The sequence below is a fragment of the Xenia sp. Carnegie-2017 genome, unplaced genomic scaffold, assembly GCF_021976095.1.
Source record: "Xenia sp. Carnegie-2017 unplaced genomic scaffold, XeniaSp_v1 HiC_scaffold_22, whole genome shotgun sequence".
Taxonomy (NCBI): Eukaryota; Metazoa; Cnidaria; class Anthozoa; order Malacalcyonacea; family Xeniidae; genus Xenia; species Xenia sp. Carnegie-2017.
This window is the reverse complement of record NW_025813485.1, coordinates 8,809,488-8,827,312: the sequence shown is the minus strand read 5'-3', so window position 1 is coordinate 8,827,312 and position 17,825 is coordinate 8,809,488. Positions and strand designations below refer to the sequence as shown.

Genomic DNA, 17,825 nt, shown 5'->3' with positions numbered 1-17,825 from the left:
ATTACGGTAATTCCAATTTGTAAATATGCTTCTGGTGAATAGGTAGACCAACTATGAAATGAGCCAATTTACATAAGAGCTTCATTAGTTATGAATCTGGTGAAAAAGTTTTAATCACCTGTTTTGAGTAAATGTTCCTTGGTCTCACATTGAGTTGATAGCATTCGAAATATTTATTAGGAGGTAAGCTGAGTACACTAACTTGCCAACCCCATAGGCTCGCTCGACCTTGAAAAGAAGATTGCGTAAGCCATGGTATAGAATATGTAGGCAGATGTTAAGTATTCTCTGATATTACTATGGAAAAAATTGTTTGCATTTTATAATGGTAAATTCAAACAACATTTTTACCTACTCTAGGAATATCCCATATAACAGCAAACCATATTTTAGGTACATCTCCCGCTGAAACGTTGTAGTCAGCTTGAATTTCCACTCTTACGTTCTCAACTTTCGGAGGAAAGCTTCTCACATTTTCACATAATATTTCGTCAAAATAAACGCACTCAGAAAAAATGTCTTGAAACAAAAAGGCAAAAATAATTACGATGAAATAGATTTTACCTCGTATTTTACGCTATTTTGCACAATTTGTTAATGCTTGTTGTGGATATTTGTTCTGCATGGTTAAAATCATGTAATGTGACAGCAAAATTTATTGCAGCAGTAACTGTTTGTAGTAAGCAATACCGACAACCAATGAATTGATGATAGTTTTTCCAACGAAAAGTAATAACAATAGCGGGGTTGTTAGCAATAAAAATTATCAATTTCCTCCACTGATAAGATATATCGAAGCAATGGTAAAAAATATTTGGATCTAATCGTATACGTTTTGCGATATCACGGAGAAAATTTATACAGACATTGCTAATTACAATGGAAGATTAACCTTTATATCAACCTTATTAAGGCATTTGGTATGGAGTGTTTGGCAGCTTTACATACCTGTTTTACGAATGCACCCTGGATCTATTAAAGAGAAGCAAGATTTAAATCCTATGTAGTCTTCTTGTTCGGGGGTGATAGTGGAGTGAAGTAAGGGGGTTGAGTAGGGGGTGAAAGTGTGAACTAAGTCATGTAGAATAAGCACTGTTGCAAAATCAAAGTGAAAGGTACTGACCATGCCTGTGCATGGCGAGATTACTTTGATTCTTTTGTATTTAGCACAAATTCCATTACCCAGGAGCTTTATCCTTGCTGTAGTACGACCAGCATTTCCTTTTTCGTCTGTTCCCACACACTCGTAAACACCACTTGTTTGCTCGCCAATCGATTTTATGACTAGCTCTCTGCTCTTTATACGGAAGGCAGTTTCATTCAGTGAAAGATACTGTCCATCCTTTAGCCAGCGGTAGGATGTTGCATTTTGTATTTTGCATGACATCTTTACAAATGTTCCATTTTCGTACGTTCCATTTTGTAAACTTTGTAAGACTTTCAACGTTCTTCGCGTTTGTGTCGCGAAAAATTCCTGAAGATGCAAAGTAGATTGTAAAAATTTTTAATATTTGCCAACACATGCAGAAAGAACTCGTGAAATTCAGAGACGTACTTTAATTGGAGAGCAAAAATTCATACATGCATGTCTTAATCCTTGGAAAACAAAAGATTTCAAAGGAACTTAATACGGCAAAGCATGCGCACATTAATACCTGTATTTACCTAAATTTGCGTATTGTCATATCAACAACAACTTACGTAAACGAGCAAAGTTTAAAACATTATCTTGCTACAAGTTTTAGTTCCGTTTCACTATTCTAGGTGCTACTTCATTTTTGAAATTTTTGCGAAACCCTGTCATTTTACTGATTTCTACGATCAGAAAATAAATCTGCCAAAGGCAAACACGTTGGTGATTAAATTAATTTGAAATTGGTAACTCTACTGATTATGGACAAACATTGGTTTTTGTTACAGCAAAAATAGAGAAAGAAAACATCATTATATAATAATATTTTGTGATCAGTATACGTCATTACCAAGCCACATAGCACATAGCCACGTAGCCTTTCAACTGTTTATTGCTCTCTATTGGGTTTTAAACACAAGATCACAGTATCCTTTATAAAGCAACCTTTCATTATTTATAGGAGTTTTAGGTTATGAAGAATAACAGCTCAAACAGCGAGGTACAAACGAATACAATCAGCCACCATAAAAATATGGTGGAATCGTCTTCCATCACCGAAACGCCTGCGAATATCGAGACAAGTCAGGCAACTCTAGAAACGTTAAACAAGAAAATGTCCAAGATGGCATCTGTTTTGCAATCCATGTGTGAACAACAGTGCTCACGAGCGAGCCCAACGGGCAGAAAGCGAGAACGCTCCTTTTCGCCACCGGCAAAAACTGCTTAACTCAAAATGGCACGTCCACAATGTGAAGTAACCGCGAGCATCAGCGACTCTCTCGTCAAAAAAGCTGCGATAGTGAGACAGCAGCGACAAGGATTCCAAAAAGCGCAATATGGATGGAGATGCATCAGCGCCCAACAAGCATCAAACGGTCATTGACCATTCTGACTCAAAAACTCTACAAGATCTAGCAGGTCAATACGACAATGACGATGCCACAATCAAAAAATTCCACAGTCCCTGGCGGATGAGGTAAACACACGCTGGGGTGAGCAAACAAGTTCAGACGAAATCAGATATCTGATTATCAAATATAAACGAGCCGACAAGTGTGAACAGTTTGAGGTTCGATGTAATCCAGAGATTTGGATAACTATCTTCCCAGCGGCGTAAAGTAGACATACAACTAAGCAATCTTTAACAGATTTTGAGGAAACTCCTCTTTGCCAATCTACAGATGAAAAATTTTTTCATGAAGTCAGCTGCTCGCCTAGACCCTACAGCAGTTCTTACACAATCTGTTGATTCAATTTCTCTAATGGCCATATGATTCATAATCGTGATCAGATTAGACCAGCCCTTAAACTTGAATATGTGTCTATTTGCTCAAGCACATCTAACATCAACAACACACAACTATTATTTGCGGGTGATCCTGCTAAACGAATGAGGGATACCAACGGATCATGCAAGATTGGCAATGCCTTGTCCAAAAAGGAAAATCGGAAGACAGGTCGCCGCCAAGAGCAAAGAAATAATCTACAACAAACATATAGATCCACCTATTACCAAAGTCGTAGGCAAGGAAAAACTTTTCCTGGAGATGTTATACACAATCCATCATTTTAAGATGGATTCTTTAAATCACATTACAAAAAGGTTATCGCAAAAGGTTTCTACATGGCGTCTATCGATTTAAAAGACGCATATTATTCAATAGCTATACATCACGAGCATTGAAGATTCCTTCGTTTTGCTTGGGATGGCAACATATACGAATTTACTTGTTTACCTAACGGTCTCTCAAGATGCCCACGAAAGCATGCGAAAATCTTTTAAACTGACTTTTGCACGATTGCGCGAACTGGGCCATATTTCCTTGGGGCATATTGATAATATATATCTGCAAGGGTATCTTACCCAAAATGTGTGACCAATGTTCTTGATTACATAAGTTTGTTGGATAAAATTCGGTTTATTCTCCTCCTTGAAAAATCTGGCTTTGACCCTAGCCATTTGAATTTCTTGTTTGTTTGCATAAGATTGGCTTAAGATAAAGTGCGGTCAATACAGCTCGTTCAGCTTTATCTTCAGTAGTTAGTCTAGAGATTGGGCAATCATGTGATGATCACCCACTGGTTTTTTGTGCGATGAAAGAAGTATTTGAATTACGGCTCACATTATTAAAGTACACACAAATAGGGGATGTAAACATTGTTTTGGAATATCTCAAAAATTTGGGTTAACCAGAAGTGCTGACATTGAAACAGTTAACATTAAAGACAGGAATGCTTCTCTGTCTCGTAACAGCACAAAGATTGCAAGCGTTAAACGTCATGGGTATTGATTATTTTCAGAAGCTGGAATCTTGTTATCGTATAACGATCCAATGTAAATTGAAGGAAACAAATGTTGACAGACATTTTTAACCAATTGAAGTACAGGTGTTTTCACAAGATTCAAGGCTTTGTGCTGATAGACACATTGATAAATATGTAAGTCGAACTCTATTATATGGTAATTGAAATACTCAATTTTTCATAAGTTGTAGGAAATTTTTTAGCCCTGTGTCAAAAGACACTGTGTCTAGATGGGTGAAATCTGTTTTGAATTCAGTGGGTGTTGATATTAGTGTATAAGGAGCACAGAGTACATGAAAAACATCGACTACAGTCGGTAAAATTAAAGGATTAGTCATTTGGAAAATAATGAAGACAGCAGGATGATCCAAATTCTCTCGTTTTTGGCGTTTTTATAACAAACCAATTGAACAAGCACATTTTTGGCAAAACTGTGTTACATTAATTATCATGATGATGTTGAATGTTTTACGCAGTGCGGTGTTTGAAATTAAATGAAGATATGATCTTCGCACTTTGCTGGACAATTTAAGCAATCGTCTCAGGAACCTGAAAAAATCAGGTGACTCAACTTCGATTCCCGTTGAGTTACCTGATTTTTTCAGGTTCCTTATCATATTGCTAGGATAAGGCATGTGTGCTGTTGTCCAAACGCCGGTTATTAGTTTAAGCATTTTCTGCTCACTGATATTTTTATTTTTTAATACTTCTTAGACAAATGTCGTGCAATTGCATTATTTCATTGGGTTTGGCAACGTATCAGATTTAAGTTTGTTTCAAAGATGTGGCAATTGTTTCACTAAATGTATGATATGAATAATGCAAAAATATGCGGATAATTTTCATATATGTGACTGAACGCAGAATTAGTGATTCGTGTAAAGCAAACGTATTTTGTATAGCGACTTTATCCTATGGCTAAAGTCAATCAGATCAGAAAAAACTTCTCTTAATGTAGATACAGCCAACACGTTAAGTGTAAATTTGGTGTCTCTCCGTCTCGACTACGCACAAAAGTTAAGTAGATTTGGTTGCTATAGACGAGTCACGTTCTATTTGTCATTCGTTACAAGGTTACAAAGCATTTGCTATAAATACAAGAATGAGATGATTATGAGAAGAGGTGCCATACTATATATAATAAAACCATCAATTGTCACTGTGACATGTCATTAGACTTATGAGACTGGTTTAAGACTAACGAAAGTAAGAAAACCCAAATTGATAGGTCTATACTGATTTAAAACATGTGTATAGTTTATCGACAGCTGACACAGCTGTGATGATCTTCCTCGAGTTGTCTATTTGATAACTGATGGAAGTTCGGCATTTGTAACGTCATAGAGATATACAAAATCCCGATAGCCAAGCTCACTTCCCCATTCTCATACCTTCATATTTCTACTATATATGTTCATGCTCATAAATAGTATATAAATATGACAATATCATGATGGCTTATAAAAGCTTCTTACCAAAGGCAGTAGAAAAGCAATCAAAAATAGTGCACCTTCCATCACAAACTACTTCTTTGTTCAAAAAGTTTTTATTGAGATCACTTCAACACATTGTCGACTTCCTTAGTTTGTAGTTTGGCTATTACCATGCCAAAAGCCTTCCAGGAAAAAGTTATCAGAATTGTCTGTACCAAGAAATCGGTATCGTTGGCCCAAGCAACTAAAACTGTAATTTACCGACAGCTTGCTTAAAAAAATACGGTATTTTCAATTTGTATTGTAAAGTTGTTCTCTTGGTGCTGGTGTAAGTTAGGGCCGACCCACGCAATTTTTTTTAATTTATGAGGTTTTGCTGACGAAATAGATCAAGTGATCAACAAAGCCTTCTTTCAGGTATTCATATGTCTTATTTCTTATGTAAATGAGCCTAGCAGAATCGTATTCATGTTTACATTTTGTGGTAAGATAAAGTACTCGTCACTGTTGTTGATGATGTTGTTGCGATAATTAAAGATGTGTTTTATACTTTGAACAACCAATAGGCCATTTTAATAACTATAACTAACAATATCTCGTTCAAAACAAGACTTTTGACAATTATGACACGCTTCAAGACTTAACACATTCCATTTCCAGCTGGAAGGTAAGGTAGGGTTGAATATGTCTTTGACATGCTGAGTGTCATTTGTTAAACTTTAGGGCATAGAAAACTGAAACATGTATAGTAAAACGCGTACAACTGCGCAATGTGACATATCACGATATTTCATGAATGATTATGGATAGATTAAGTATAGAACAAATTGCCATTCTTGTACAATGCCGTAGCTTTGAGTAAATTGTCTGAAAAATCAAACAAATCGGGTAAACATTTGTAAAAAATGTCAAAACTGAGGCAAAAATTTTGTAGAGCTCCGTCACTTTGCCTAGCTTTTTGTAGTTCCTGGCAATGAAAAAATGCAATAGAGCATTTTTAATTGTGCTAAAATTAAACCGTATTTCATCTAAAGCACAAAAGATTCAGTGCTCTATTCATATTTTATAAAGGGCAAATAACAGCACGGCACCCACTAACTTGACGTTCAAAGGAAACAAAACAATCAATCGAAACTGCAAAAAAAAACAAATTAATGTCATTTCCATTTCTACAGATGTTCTAAAATGAACGCATTCTTAAGTGAAACGATTAAACTGATTAGAATGATTCATAACTAAAGTCACTCAGTCTTTGTAGCCTTTTCATTATTGCCAACTCCTCTATGCACTCTGTAACTGACGAAAAAAATTTTGGTCTGATCGTTAAAACATGAAGTACAAATTGGATGGACCTAGTAACGCACCTATAAATAGCAAGTGGCACGTATAATCATACTGCTGGCCGATACCGTTTTGAGAAATTTTCGGTCTTAATTTTGACTGCAAAAAGAATGATAAAATTATTTACATAGCTGGCACGGGAGGAGCCAGTACGAACTTTTCACTCCTATAATGCAATTTTTACCATGATTTTTTACTAATTTTTTTAAAATTTAAGTTTTACGATGGCCCGTAAGGGACATCAGCAAACATAATATGTGGTGGCAAACATTTAAATCGTGGAAGCAAACATTTAAATCGTGGAAACAAACTTTTAAATCGTGGAAGCAAACATTTAAATCGTGGATGCAAACTTTTAAATTGTGGAAGCAAACATTTAAATCGTGGATGCAAACTTTTAAATGTGGAAGCAAACATTTAAATCGTGGAAGCAAACTTTTAAATCGTGGAAGCAAACTTTTAATATAAATCGTGGCTGCAAAATTTAAGCAGCTTGTACCAAAATCGAGCGTATCTTTTTAACGTAAGTTAATAGCGTTGATACTAAAGCGATATCTTGCGAAATGCTCGTTCAACATTCCCATTATGTATTGTATCTTTTGCGGACTCGTTAGTGGAGTTGATGAGATTTGCGACGACTGTTCAGCGCAACCTAACCACGAACAGCTGATAACGCAACTACTTTCATCGTGGTTATCCCTATGAAGCGATTGTGGGACTTTTAGAAAAGAAAGGAATTGATATGTGTTTAAAAACTCTAAAGAGGGATTTAAACGCTCTTGGTTTGAGAAGGCGAGGTAATCCCATGCCGATTGAAAGAAATCGCATACGTGCTGCAGTTCTTGAAGAAATGCATGGACCTGGCAGACTCTCTGGTTATAGAAGCATTTGGCATGCATTACGTTTAAGGCATCGAATTCATGTTCCTCGCAAGTTGGTGGCGGATTTAATGAAAGAAATTGATCCTGTTGGCGTCGAAGAACGTAGAGCCCGAAGATTGAGAAGACGAACTTTCAACTCAGCTGGAGCAAATGCAACTTGGCACGTGGATGGTAGGTACCAATGGATTGACTCACTACAAATATGAGCAAATTGCTTTTAATTAACTAACATGTTTTCTTTCAAAAATGATCAACGCAACAATAATAAACATTAAATCACATCCGAATTTTTCTGAATTTTTTCAGCAGGCAAATATGTTGTTTGTGTAGGATACGATAAGCTAAAGCCTTATGGTTTTCCTATTCATGGTGCTGTCGATGGATTCAGTCGACGAATTTTATGGCTGGAGGTGTCTCGTTCCAACAACGATCCAAAAATTATAGCAATGTTTTATCTTAATCACGTTAAAGAGGTGCATGGTTGTCCAACCCAACTTGTTACGGATTGTGGGACAGAAAATGGAATCGCAGCGACAATACAATGTTTCTTCCGCTCAAATCATGAGGATGAATTGGCAGGCTTAAGATCACACAAATATAGTTCATCTCCGTCCAACCAGCGAATAGAAGCATGGTGGGCTTTCTTCAGAAAGGACAGATCAAACTGGTGGATTAATTTATTTAAAGACATGATTGACTATGGAATACTTGATATGGGAAATGTATTCAATGTTGAGTGTTTGTGGTTCTGCTTCTCAAAAGTTCTTCAGAACGATCTTGATAGGGTAAGAGAACAATGGAATTCTCATCACATTACAAAGAGTCAACATAGTAATGTTAATGGAATTCCAGATATTATGTACTTTCTGCCCGAATATCATGGGCGCCAGGATTGTTTAATGGAAGTCTCGCAAGCTCAAATTGATGAAATGGAAATACATTGTCAAATGGAAGAACTAGAAGAAAACATTTTTCACCAATATTTCATTTACGTAATGGAAACAGAAGGTTTGTCGTATCCAAATAATGAACGAGATGGTTTAGAGTTATACCGAAGATTGACATTATTACAAGAAAATTAAACGTAATCAAGAAAAACATTAAAAATTAGTATTAAAAGCTACATTTTCGATTAAGATTGACTTTGAACATAACTATCATGATAGTATTGATGATTTCGTAATAAATAACGTTTTAACACACAACTAGCAAGGTCCTTTTGAAACAAAACTCCCAACTATTTTACAAACAACTTAGTAAGATTGCTTTGATAATAATCAAAGGGAAACAAAAAATATTCAACAACTAGCCTGCTCAAACTTATACAATGGTGAAATGCCACGCATCTTTGTTTGAAAGCAATTCACTGAACTCTTCAGATAGCTCACTGTATGATTGATATGTTGAAGGGATCTCAAGTAGGGGCCCACAAGTGTGAACAACTGGTCTACGAGCTGTGCCGTCCAGAACAGTAAACGAAACCTGTATTCCTTGAGAACCTATAACGTCGCTACCCGTGACAAACTGCAAAAACAGAGACAACATGTTTCCTTGCAAGGACCTGATGTATTTCTTTAAATAGTCTATACATTGTCTTTCTTGGTCCGTTGCAGGTGAGGATTCAATCAATTTTATCACTTTTCTCGTTGTTGGTTTTTTAGTATCATACATCTTGTTTAAAGTGTCAATGGATTGGAAATCTGGAAAAATCTTCAGGCATTGAAGAATAGAAGACCAGCAATTCAAAATGTATCGCGGTTTTTGGATAATCTCCTGATGCGCAATTTCCGACATAATTTGCTTTATATTTGTTTTCGATGGGTTACGAAAGCACTTATAATTGCTCAAGAATTCCAATACGTCTTCTTCACCTGGAGCGTTGTCTTCACTGAAACACCGGTCAAAAATCTCTTTTTCGTCCTCTGCGAGACACTGGCAGAAAGATGACAATAGAAATTCGTTTGAAATGCCATCATCACCAAACATACAGAATGACATAAAGCCAACTGACAAGGACAATGGATAATACCCATCTCTGACGTAACCATAAACCAGAATACGTGCAATTGCTTCCCACTCACTTTTCTGGTAGTCGTGTCTTATTGTCGGGATCTTTTCCTGAGCTCCAACAGCCAATGAGGTGAAAAAATGATTCCAAAAAGAGCTAAGGGCATCACGAAAGACACCATCGCCTTATCCTTCTTCCTCCCTGCCATTGTAGCCAATAAGAGTAATGCTGAGATTACTATTCAAGATCACTTTTTCTTTAAATGTTAGGATCATATCGTCTCTAAGAAGAGATCTTCTCCATACAACTGGGTGAACAGGGCCCTCTTTTATATTGCGTGCCCAATCCTCTACCATAAATAGACTGCCGTGGAAAAGAGTATCTATGAAAAAATAGCAAAACCAAAATTTGTAAAGAATATGAAACCATCATAAAGACTAATATGCATAAGTCGTATATCATCGTAATTGTCATATTTATGTGACATATATGGAATTATGGTGACATTTCTTTTGCTCTGATTGGCCATTGACAATTACGACAACATAAAAACTAACTTTCACCTCACAAACATACCACAAACATTTTCCATTTCTGTTGAAATTAACGTCAAGCTTTCATTTTCATTCTCTTCCAACAAAGTACTACCTGTATGTGAATGCAATTAATCTATGAATTTCTGACAATGTAGCACAGGAAGTGATTTATTAAACAAGTGTAATTTAAAAAGTGCAGAAAGTACTAAACTTCAATGGGCTACGTGAATCTTTTATGAATGAAAAATCTCGGCAAACTGGCAAAATATGCTAAGCAAACGAGCAACCCAGTAATCAGCATTACCATTTGACCTTTGCTGCATATGCTGTGTTAGTTTTGAGAAAAAAGAAATAAAAAAAATGGTTTGAGATTGTTTCACAACACAAAAAACAGGTTTTACCAGCAATAATTAATTTCTAGAGCCCTGAGCATCCTTGCTGCATTGCTCGGTTTGTAATTATTTTGAACAACAGATCCATGCACAAAACTGTAATAAATATGTAATAACATACTTTCAGGCATTTCAATGACTTCACTTGAATTATATGAATATTCAACTTCATTGATCATGTTTGACTCTTCGATTAAATCACCAATGTTTGACTCTCCACTTTTTTTGCTCTTTTGAGTAGTGGTGCACATACTTGACTCCAAACTAACTTCTTCCTCTGCAATATTGCTGAAGACTGATTCCCTTGATTCCACACAAGACATGATTGTGTTTGACTCTTCAGGGATACTACTTAAACCTGACTGTGCACTTAAGTTGCTGATATTTGCCTCTTGAGTAATACCATGAGCACTCGACACTTCAACTATAGTTTCCAAATTGTTGGCATTCTGCAAGCTCAAATCATCATCACGAATTTTTGTCAAGCACTGTGCAAAAGAAAAAAACATTATCTTACAGCAAAAAATTTATTTATGGCTGTATAACACGTAATGATGATAACATTTGAGGGCAAACACACATACTGCTGGAAGTTTGGGAGCAAACACATTTTGGGTTAACCATACCAAAATTAGCAGTACATGATAATCATAAAAAATTGAGACAGACTACCAAATAATGCCAATGAGGCTGTAGTTTGGTTTAATTTTCTATCTCCTAAAGTGCAAAAGGCATACTCTTCGTTAGGGTGAAAACCTTCACATAATTACAATAATTTGATGGTGAATTATTACCTCATCAACAATATTAAGATCAGAGTCACTATTGACTTCACTGCAATAAGATGGCTTGCACAAAAATTTTAAGTATTCATCAGTTCTACACACGTGAAAAGTAAGGCGGGAATACTGTTTTCCAATTTCTTTTTTGTATCTTTCCAAGGTAAACGGTTCACTACTTCCAGGCAAGTTGCTGACTCTGGTACGATCTGGATATAAAAGAGTAAATCCAAAAGGTTCACCAGATACTTCACTGTTAAATTTCACAATTTTCTCAGAGGCTTTCTCGAGTAATTCTTTTGCGCCAATCGTTGGGGCAACAATCAAAGGTAACGTACTTCCTCGAACAAATTTTAGATCGTCTTCACGAAATCTTCTCAATCCAACATTGATATTCACTTCGCTGGGTGTTCTATCTTTTGTCTCATTATGTTTTGCTCTTTTAGCTTTGGGACGAAATCTTGAGCTTCTTTCTTGCTCCTTTCGTTTCCTGTACTCTTTGAAAGACACAGGAGTACAAGATTGGCCAACTGTGGTGGTGCTCGCCGTTGATATAGTCAGATTTGAGTCAAACGAATCACAAGCATTAGACGGAACATTTGTACCTTGATTTTTGTTGATATTCTTTATCGGACAAGCTGCTGAGTTACTTATGTCTCCAGACGTAGTATGACCACAGAGGTGGCAAAATTTTGCTTGTAAAAACAACAAACAACCGCACTGACTACAAAACATTATATTCCCTCAAATCTCGACCTTATAATATCATTATAAGGCGATATGGCATGCGCCAATTGAAATAATAAATACAGTGCTTCCACGATTTAAAAGTTTGCTTCCACGATTTAAATGTTTGCTTCCACATTTAAAAGTTTGCATCCACGATTTAAATGTTTGCTTCCACAATTTAAAAGTTTGTTTCCACAATTTAAAAGTTTGCTTCCACGATTTAAATGTTTGCTTCCACATTTAAAAGTTTGCATCCACGATTTAAATGTTTGCTTCCACGATTTTAATGTTTGCCACCACATATTACGTTTGCTGATGTCCCTTACGGGCCATCGTAAAGTTTCATCTATGTTTCAAGAAACACCACATATTTTGCATAGAGTTACAAGTCGGACTTGTCTGAGTCGCCTCGTCATTCTTCTTGACAATAGCCTGTGGCAAAATCCCTTCCATGCACAATTTATAATTGGCAGCATGGCGTGCGAGAAACCGGCGATTATATCATGCTGAAGTTCAGAAGATTGTTAAAAGCAGCAGCGACAACAAGCAGCAGGCCATCCCAGTTCTTATTTTCAAAAATATTAAGCGCTAAGAAAGAACAAAAATCAAACCCCGCTCATTGCCGTTTTTTCTCTCGTTGCAAGAAAGCAAAACGTGAAAAAATGCATTAATATTTTTTCTTCAGTGTTGGCATACATGAGCGTACAACCTCAAAAACTGAGGGGGCTCTTGCAGTGTCTTTATCCTTAAGAGAAGCCCAAAATTATATGCTGACCATCTTTCTTTATTCTCTATGAGTTTATAGACTGAATTTTTATTAATATTTCACAGATACTGGAAGAGTGTCACACACTCTATTGTGCGCCAAGGAGTTTACAGTCGTGTATAATATGTTCCTAAACAATAGGCTTTGCTACTGCTTGTCCACTAAAAACGTTGCAATTTCGAAAAAATTGTCTTTCATTTGTTTGCTTTTGCACTCATATCTACCGTTACATCTTAACATAAAATTTTCATCATTCGATAAATGTTTATACACAGTTCATGTCAATTACATTTTACTTTTCTATGTCGTCATCTGCCTCGAGTTGTTTTGTCTCTAATTAATTTTTGTGGGTAGCCGCTGCACATCACGATTATGTGATCCTAATTATAAATCTTTCTAATCATTTTAGTTAAAAATATGTTAATAGCGAGTGCCATGCTGTTATTTGACCTAAGATATTCATAATATCAATGGATCATATCGAGTAGTTTATATGCTATATATGAAATATATCGTAAAATTTTAGCACTACAATGCTCCTTTTTTTCGAAGTTAGAAATTGTGAAAAAATTTAGGTAAAGTGATGGAAGGCTTGTTATCGTTTTGCCCTCGGTTTTGGTATTGTTTGGGAACGCTTACCCGCGTTGCTTGACAACTTTTGAACTATTTTAGACTGAACTACGCCATTCCATCAGAAGAAAAGAATTCTATTCCATCTTATCAAATGTAACATTCATGAAATGCCTTGATAGGGAGCGTTGTGTAAGTATTTTGTACACGTATACAATTTTTAAACACAGAAGATCATTCAATCTTCTTGGTTTCCTACTGCTACAAAAGAAAGCTCTGAGTCATAATGCGTGTCGCAATTTTCAAATATATTTTACAGACTTTTGAACGACATTTTGTTCGGTAGTTACTCCATATGGCTTGTTCCAAGCATTTCTTTCTTCATCGAGACGGTAGAATCATCAACAACAGTGGAATATTTCATCTTAGCAAAGACTAAATATAGTTGCGTCTTAAGCTTATTAACATAACATAAGTGATATATTAAAGAAGCTTTGTGATACACCGTTGGTGACTAGTAACTTTAATACCTTCGATTTGAAACATATTGTGTGGGCCTTTTAGCTAATACCAAAGGCATAAGAGCAACTCTACCGATCAGTGTAGTCGTGAGCAAGCTGTTAAAAAATTACATTTTTTGTTGTATGAGCCGTCGTTATCGACTTCTTGGGGCAGACGGTCATTATAATTTTTTTCCACGAAGACATTCGGCATATTAAAGTGGAACTATACAAATGAAGGAAGTGGGAAATGTATTGAAGTGATCTCAATCAAAGAATTTCGATCTCACAAACTAGTTCATGATGGAAGTTTTACTAATTTTAATGGCTTTTCTATTGCCTTTGGTAAGTAACCTTAATAAGCCATGCTTTGACATTGCTGTATTTATGCTATTTGTATGCATGAACGTATATGAGTGACTGTGAGGGTATGAGAATGGGGAAGTAAACGAAGAAATCGGGATGTTGTAAATCTATTTGACGCGTTATAGCTTATGGCACAAGATCCGTTTATCGGCGAGATAAATTGTAGAATCGACATATACAAAAATCGTAATGATTTGTTTTTTCACGTTTCATTGCCCTGTCACAAGTTTCTCAAACCGTCGTCTCATAGTCGTATGTCGTAAACACATCGACGATTGATAGTTATATAATCGATACCTTCGCTCTTAAAAGGCCTTTAATGACTCTCAGATGAAACGTGCGACAGGTCTATATAGGAACCAAATTTTATTGCGAAGTCAAGAGACACTTAGCGCTTTGATGATGCTCAATTGAGCAATGTTTTTCATTTTGATCAACCTTAGCTATTTGATAAAAGACGCAGTACAAAATATGATTGTTTGACCCTGATCACCAATTAGAAATCTGTGCTCACATTAAGAAAAATAGAAAGACCGCTCCAATTTGTGATACATCCTAAGGCAAATAATTGCACGATATCAGTCTGAGATGAATAATCACTTTCAGAGAGCGATAAAAATACTTATATATAAATTAATAATTATAACTTGGACTTCGTCAAACATGCACTTTTTTACAGTATATATTTTGCGTAAATTGATCGGCGCCCCGACAATTATAAATTCACTGAAATTATAAGCACCGTTGTATTTCACCGATTTTAAGCTGGGTGTGTTTTTCAAAAGAAGCAGTGACACCTTCTCCCATCTGCTTATTCTTTGCCCCAGCTATAACTCCCGGGTTTTATCATCTTGCTTGACTTCTCCTTTAATCTTTAAACTTGAGAGCCGTAGCTAGGAAATAAGAAGAATATCTGATCTTATGACTTCCTGCAGAAACGCACTATCCAAGATCCTAAGGAGAGTAGTGCTTTATTTATTATAAATTTCACGCCTTTCTTAATGAGCTGAATTTTTGCAAAATGAAATTGATATCTTGCGATCGCTTTCTCAGACTTAGAATTGCGATGATTTCAGCATAACTTTACATACAAGGTACTATAGTTTGAACTTATAGAAGACATTGAGACAAGTCAGTCCAAACAAATGTTTCATAGATATGGGTTTTGAGACGCTTGGAGAATACCTAAAACCTATGGAAACGGCCTTTTCAAAAATATTTGGTAAAATCGCCTGAATGGCCATATTAGTCTAGCTTCAGTTATATTTATGGGAGAGTAAACATTTGAGGCTGTTATCGTCATTAAGCATTGATTTTGAACTAGTTGTTGACATATTCATTCAAAAGTAGCAGCGTATTTTCAAAGTGACACTTGAGAATGCCTTTGTTATAAAATTAATGATTGAGGTACTCATAGTTCGTTTTATTTTGTTTATGATGACAAGAATGCAAAGTTACCGACAAGCCATACTTTATCAGAGAATGTTATATGCAGTGCGGTGTTTGAAATTAAATGTAGATATGATCTTCGCACTTTGCTGGACAATTTAAGCCAGGGGTCTCCAAACTTTACAGCCAGAGGGCCACATGAACTTTCATCCAGCATGTTGAGGGCCGAAGAATATAAAACTTCACTATAAAATTCCACGATATCCTTCAGCTTTTTAAATTTCGCAATGTGCTTGAAACGAAAGTAGGAAGTTGGGACAAAAATTGACGTAAGCCACTCTTGCAAAGTATATTTGGTTTAATAATATTTTTTTCTTAAGTGTCTCTGCGGGCCGGATTGAGAGGCCCAACGGGCCACTTCTGGCCCGCGGGCCTTAGTTTGAAAACCCCTGATTTAAGCAATTGTCTCAAGAACCTGAAAAATTCAGGTGACTCAACTGGATTCGAACCCATGATCTCTGCGATGCCGGTACAGTGCTCTAACCAACTGAGCTATGAAGTCACCACTTTAAAGGTGGTGGTGACCTTCAAAATGAGGTCTCTTTAAGGGAGAGGCTACCTTTAGGGTGACAAGGTTTTCGGGGGGAGGCTAGTTTCAAGGAGAAGTTACTTTCAGGGAGAGGCTACTTTCGAGACTCTACGATATGTTGGCTCAGGCAAAGTATTTTTCCCCTGTTCACCTTTATCTTTTTAATTATTTTCAAGGCTGATTCTTTGGAATACGTCTTTTTGTTTAATGCCAATTTTCAAAACTTTTCACAATTTTCTTTCCTTCAGGAATTTTCAGCGACAAAAACAAGAAGAACTTTAAAAATCATGCAAAGTTTACAAAATGGAACTTACGAGTCAGGAACAACAGTGATGATGAGATGCGAGATTCAAAATGCAACTTCATATCGCTGGCTCAAGGATGGCCAAAATCTTTTCCTTAATGAAGATGATTTTGTACAAAGAAGTAAAGAGCTAGTTATCATCTCGTTGAATGAACAAACAACTGGTGTTTACGAGTGTGTGGGAACAGACGAAAACGGAAATCTTGGTCGTACTGCAGCAAGGATTAAGCTTCCGGGTAAAATAAGATTACTCTTCAATTAAACCTTTTCCTGTACACTGACAATACTTGTCAAGTCTTCCCCTGTATTTCCATGATTATAACTTATATCATTTAAGGATTAAGTCAAAATTGAAATAATTTGAACAAGAATTAATTATGTACATTTGAAATAATTTGTACATATTTACATTGACTTTGTCTTGACTGATTCACTGTATAGACGCCACATAATTTAGCACCCGTCTCTTCCTCCCCCCCCCCTTATGAAAGTAGATAAGTCAGTGAGGTATGAATAGGCATTAAACAGTAAGAAACTTCATGAATTTATGTGCTGTTTCTCTTGAATAGATCCATGGTGCATTCGTCCATACGGTATGTAGTGTCTTGATAAGCTATGCAATGAGTATATCTTTTAAGCTTGTTTTCCATATGTATTTGAAATTGGCAGTCTATTTGTATATACATTCATGATATCACTAAAAATATACTATTTTTTCGATATCATTTTTTACCATTATCAACAACTGAAATTGATGATTGAATTGAAGACAATTTTTGTTATTGCTATTGTTTTTTGTTGGAAAAACTATGATCAATATATAGTTCTCAATAGTTCAAAAAATTAACGGTTACGGCTGCAACACGTTTTGCCATCGCATACTCTACAATGATTACATGACTTAAACCGTTTAGTACTATCAGGCACAACAACACATCTTAACAAAGTGTGCTAACTTAAATTGAAGCGCAACATCAATATTGTCGTTATTTTCATCTTTTCTTACTTTAAGATCCTTATACAGCGTGCATACATGTTGACGAATGGTTGTGTGAGAATATCAAAAGCTTCCCTCCGAAGGTTGACAACTTGAGAGTGGAAATTCAAGTCGAAGGCAACGTTCCAGCAGGACAAATACCTCAAGTACGGTTGGCGATAACATGGGATGTTCCTAGAATAGGTAAAGATGTTGTTTAATATTGATCTCACTTACCATTAAAATGCAAACTAATGATTGTTATAAATGCCACCAATTTTTTCAATGGGTATCGAGAAAATTTAAATTGATTTAAACTGCAAGTAATG

At 36.0% G+C, this 17,825-nt stretch overlaps 4 protein-coding genes across 6 annotated transcripts in view; 2 read left to right on the top strand and 2 right to left on the bottom strand.

Moving 5' to 3' along the window:
* LOC124445607 overlaps positions 1-5,708 on the bottom strand; it is a 49,848-nt gene extending 44,140 nt beyond the window's left edge. Inside the window, exons 1-5 of the mRNA XM_046996345.1 lie at positions 5,413-5,708; positions 1,183-1,474; positions 949-972; positions 352-519; positions 119-228 (exon numbers count right to left, since the gene is read on the bottom strand). Of these exons, the coding sequence (XP_046852301.1) occupies positions 119-228; positions 352-519; positions 949-972; positions 1,183-1,474; positions 5,413-5,454 (636 nt within the window). The 5' untranslated portion in view covers positions 5,455-5,708. The remainder of the gene's footprint in view (positions 1-118; positions 229-351; positions 520-948; positions 973-1,182; positions 1,475-5,412) is intronic.
* Positions 5,709-5,899: 191 nt separating this feature from the next.
* Positions 5,900-17,825, top strand: part of LOC124447328 — a 28,210-nt gene continuing 16,284 nt past the window's right edge. The window contains exons 1-6 of one of the 3 annotated variants that reach the window (XM_046998236.1): positions 5,900-6,037; positions 13,475-13,564; positions 13,692-14,217; positions 16,465-16,756; positions 17,090-17,113; positions 17,533-17,700. In XM_046998236.1, the coding sequence (XP_046854192.1) occupies positions 14,173-14,217; positions 16,465-16,756; positions 17,090-17,113; positions 17,533-17,700 (529 nt within the window). In that variant the 5' untranslated portion in view covers positions 5,900-6,037; positions 13,475-13,564; positions 13,692-14,172. Of the gene's footprint in view, positions 6,038-13,254; positions 13,378-13,474; positions 13,565-13,691; positions 14,218-16,464; positions 16,757-17,089; positions 17,114-17,532; positions 17,701-17,825 lie in introns of those variants that run through there. The other 2 variants (XM_046998237.1, XM_046998235.1) reach the window with 2 other exon arrangements.
* LOC124447334 lies at positions 6,060-7,798 on the top strand. The gene is given in 2 exon segments (XM_046998244.1): positions 6,060-7,386; positions 7,388-7,798. Coding segments are annotated over 2 exon segments (501 nt in total). The 5' UTR covers positions 6,060-7,296.
* On the bottom strand, positions 8,681-12,086 carry LOC124447330. Its single transcript, XM_046998242.1, has 4 exons — positions 11,323-12,086; positions 10,650-11,016; positions 10,177-10,248; positions 8,681-9,982 (listed from the first exon to the last, which is right to left on the bottom strand). Exons 1-4 carry the CDS (start codon positions 12,040-12,042, stop codon positions 9,786-9,788), a joined length of 1,356 nt encoding a protein of 451 aa, XP_046854198.1. The 5' UTR covers positions 12,043-12,086; the 3' UTR covers positions 8,681-9,785.